The 4,056-nt window shown below is 37.3% G+C and overlaps 1 protein-coding gene across 1 annotated transcript in view; it reads left to right on the plus strand.

Annotated features, from left to right (window-relative positions):
- The window catches only part of SEC61G (SEC61 translocon subunit gamma), a 6,800-nt gene extending 4,978 nt beyond the window's left edge, over positions 1-1,822 (plus strand). Inside the window, exon 4 of the mRNA XM_030884486.2 lies at positions 1,651-1,822. Coding sequence (XP_030740346.2) covers positions 1,651-1,660 — 10 coding nt within the window. The 3' untranslated portion in view covers positions 1,661-1,822. The remainder of the gene's footprint in view (positions 1-1,650) is intronic.
- The last annotated feature ends 2,234 nt before the right edge of the window (positions 1,823-4,056 follow it).

Consider the following 4,056-nt stretch of genomic DNA (forward strand, 5'->3'; position numbering starts at 1 on the left):
TAAGACCATTGGAAATATGTGCTTTCCGATGGTCTTAGGCGACCCTGTTCGACCCCCAAAGAGGTCGAGACCCATAGGTTGAGAACTGCTGACTTAGCATCTCTGCTCAAACTCAATTGCCATTGAGTGGATTCCAACTCACAGTGACCATACGGGTCAGAGAACTGCTCCTTTGGATTTCCGAGACTAATTCTTTATGGAAGCAGATGTCTCACTGTTCTCCCACTAACTGTGGGTGGGTTCCAACTGCTGACCGCATAGTTAGTAAGTTATCACTAACAGATTCTTTTTCTCTGGACCGCAGTTGCCTAATTAGTACAGTAAAACCTGGGAAAGAACTTGTGTAAGACACCTGTACAAAAAGGAAAACTATTAATACCTCCTACTAATACAGTGCTAGAAAATGGTGAAATTGCACGCTCACTGGTGGAAAACTTAGGAGACCCACAACATTAAAGCAGTCCTGTTGAGTGTCACCTCCGACAGAATTCACTGTCAAATATCTCTTATTTCATATCATTCACTGCTTCTGCTCTTCTTGCATTTCATTACATTGTGAAGCAGGTTTGACAGAAAATTCTTTCTCTAAATTGAGGTCTAGTTTGTTTCCTATGGTAATTATCCCTAATTGTTCTTAGTTTTATCTACTTGAACACGTATGAAGGTGCTTCAAAGAGTGTGTGGAAAAATCGAATATAGCTATATGGGGATAGTTTTGTTTTTCACTTGGTAGAATTACTTTTCTTCAGCATCTCAGTACAAAAATGTATATTGGGTTATACAATTTTAATGTATGTTTTTGATACTTAGAAGTTCTTCCATGGAAAAGGTAGTGTTTGTTTTCATTATGATTAAGGCAATTTTCTTTGAGTAATCATGGCAAGCAGTGGTGATGAAGAACCCTCCCTTTATTTTCAACCGTGTAGTCAGCGACAAGGGGTCCCTGAGAGCTCAGTGTGTCAAGGGCTTGGCTACTAACCCCAGGGTCAAATAAGACCGCTCCTGTAAAGATTATCACGGACTCCGGAGCAGTTCTACGCTATTTTTTAGGGTCACTATGAGTCAGAATGGACTTGATAATGTGGGTTTAGTTGATTATATATTAAGGTCCGATCTTAACCACAGACCCATTTGCCACTAAGTTACTCTCAACTCATAGTGGCCCTACCATAGGTCAAGGTAAAACTGCCCTATGGGCTTTCTAAGGCTATAATCTGTGAAGAAGCTGAGTAGCACATTTTCTCTTATGGAGGGTCAGTGAGCTCAAACTGCTGACATTTCGGTTACCAGCCAAGTGCTTAAGCACTGCACTACAGGGCAGCTTTGGCATAGTCATACTATAGTGCAGTTTGTTTATGATCTTTTTCATAAAGGTACTAAACATTTCTAAAATGAGCTTCTGAATTTTAAGATAGTCCTGTTTCAGTAGCCTCACCCCTAATGACCTTTTCAGTTCTAAGATCCTAAAGTTCAATAATTTTCCGCTAATATACTATTTTGGTGTAAAGTTGGGCATGATTCTCAAATAATTGGTTTTCGCTATATGAAATGACAGCATATTGTATTTCAAATAGTACTAATTTTTAAAAATATTTTATATACTCAAAAATGACCAAATACCTTTTCTTCTTCCTTTTTATTTTTTGACAGTGGAGGCTGAATAGCTTTTTGGAAGAGTCTGCCTATCATCTTGGGGATTGGTGAACAAATGAGGGTTTCAGAAGACCATAGAGTAAAGTGTCCTGTGTATTTTGTGTTTGTTTCATTTTCTTTTCCTTCCAAGATGTTTTCTATTTCTAAATTAAAATGATTTCAAAATAAACTTCTCTTTTGTCTATCACATGTATTTTTCAAATTAAATATTAGACTGAGAATCACATTAACCAAATTTTTTTCTTCTTGGGAATTTTGCTTTATAGGAGAAGTTAAAGGGGATATTGGTGTAGTGTGAATGATGCCCTTTTTTGAGTGTGTGCTCCTCTATTAGGTATAGTTTTTCCCATGATGAGAAAAATAGTGCAAGTATAGGATGTTGTGTTAGGCCCGGTTGATTAAAGAAGCAACTACAGGAACACGCATATATGTATAAGAGAGAGCTTTATATCAAGAAGTAATTGTATATCAAGAAAACATCCCATTCCAGGCTAACTCAGTAACTTCCTCTTCAGACTCACAGAGCCCCGTGCAACGGAGAATTTAGAAGATCACAGGCCTGGTAGGTGCAAAGTTGAGTGGGTCCAAAGTTGGTGGAAACATGCAGGCTCTAGCAGCTATCTGTCAGCAAGTAGGAATTCCGGCAAGGCAGAAGGGGAGGTTCCTAGGGCTTGTCTTATGAGGTCATGCCTACAATGGGGCACCATCAGGCTGTGACCTGATTGACAGGTTGGATACGATCTCTACACTTTCACACATCTTCAAGTTGACATGAAATTCTGTTTACTACAGATGGAAAAGATCATGAACTTAAGAGTTGAGTGATTCTACCTTACAAATCTGGCTAGACCAGAGCTTGTGCACTGGTACAGATAAGAGCTTGCAACATAATCCAGGACAGATAAACCCCTCAGGACCAATAATGAGAGTAGCTATACTAGAAGGGGAAGGTGGGAGAAAGGGAACCAGTCACGATCTACATATAACTTCCTCCCAGAGGGATGGACAACAGAAAAGTGGGTGAAGGGAGACAGTGGTTGGGTTAAGACATGAAAAATAGAAATTATCAAGGGTTCATGAGGCTGGGGGAGGGGGTGAATTGTGCTGATACCAAGGGCTCAAGGAAAATGTTTCGAAAATGGTGATGGAAGCATGTACAAATGTGCTTGACAAGATGGATGAATTGTGATGAGAGCTCTAAGGCCCCAATAAAATGATTTAAAAAAATTGAGAGGCTAAGACCTCATACATAGAAAGTTCTTAAAGAAGTTTAGGTATTAATTTGTAATCGCTTCCTCAGTTATAGTTAAAAATTTCAGAGGTCTATCCCTATATAGTCAAATATCCAGGAACACTGGAGTTCTGAATCTTGTGAATTAAATAACTAAGTTTTTTCTAAGAAAAGATAATTTAAAAGTGATAGTTATTCCTGTTTTTAAAAACTATTTCATTCATTGTTTAGTTACTGATTTTTAATTCCCAATTCCAATGTTAAATGTATTTGGTGAACACATATTTGAGTCTGGTTCTTGGTGAATAATGTAAGCAAGTTTTCTAAATAGTGTGTGTGAACTGTAGTCTTCTGTTGTGGGATCCTTATATTCAGAGTGCAGTTTATTTCCTAGAAGTAACAATGTTAACAGTGGTTCAGTGTTGAATGAATTGATGTCTTTAAGGAAGTAAACATAGTGAAGAGTAAGCTGTCTAATAGGGACCCCATGTAGCCACAGATAGTTCCTTAAAGGATCTGCATGTGACGCTATCAAAAAGTTTGTGGAAACATGGAATTAAAAAAATAATGAATTTCCAGTAAATTTTGAAGTCCTTTTGTGCATAATACCATATATATATATATAATTTTGTACATAATACCAAACATACATATATAATGTTTTCAAGGTGTCCTGCTATTTAAAGTTGAAAATCCACTTTAAGCTTTTCCATTTCTGTATTGCAGTTAAGCATTAAAGGAGCAGTGTACATCCCAGTGAGACTAATGTTGCTAAGCTCCTTCCCTGGGAACTAACGCTCAGCATGAAGATGCTATAGCTTTGAACTATGTGAACAACAGATTTTATGAGTTACTTGGTATGATTTGGTAGATTAATTTAGGTCTGAAAGCTCAAAATGTTTAATTATCTGCCAATTTGGCTTATGAAGGTTTCGTAAAAATACTCTGCTTAAAAAATACTCTTGGACAGTGAGAAAACATTGTACATCGATTGGTACATATATGCATGCATAAACATGTTTATGGACATCCATATATACAAGGGACTTCAGAAAGTTTGTGGCAAAATTCTATCTTCATTCCCAAGAACTTTTTGAGGCCCTATTGTGGCATATATTGTTTAGAATTTGTCTTAAATATTGTACTCAGGTTTAGCATAGATGAAGTTACAG

This window comes from Echinops telfairi, unplaced genomic scaffold (genome assembly GCF_000313985.2).
Source record: "Echinops telfairi isolate 266 unplaced genomic scaffold, ASM31398v2 ScPeMD7_7;HRSCAF=31, whole genome shotgun sequence".
Classification (NCBI taxonomy): Eukaryota; Metazoa; Chordata; class Mammalia; order Afrosoricida; family Tenrecidae; genus Echinops; species Echinops telfairi.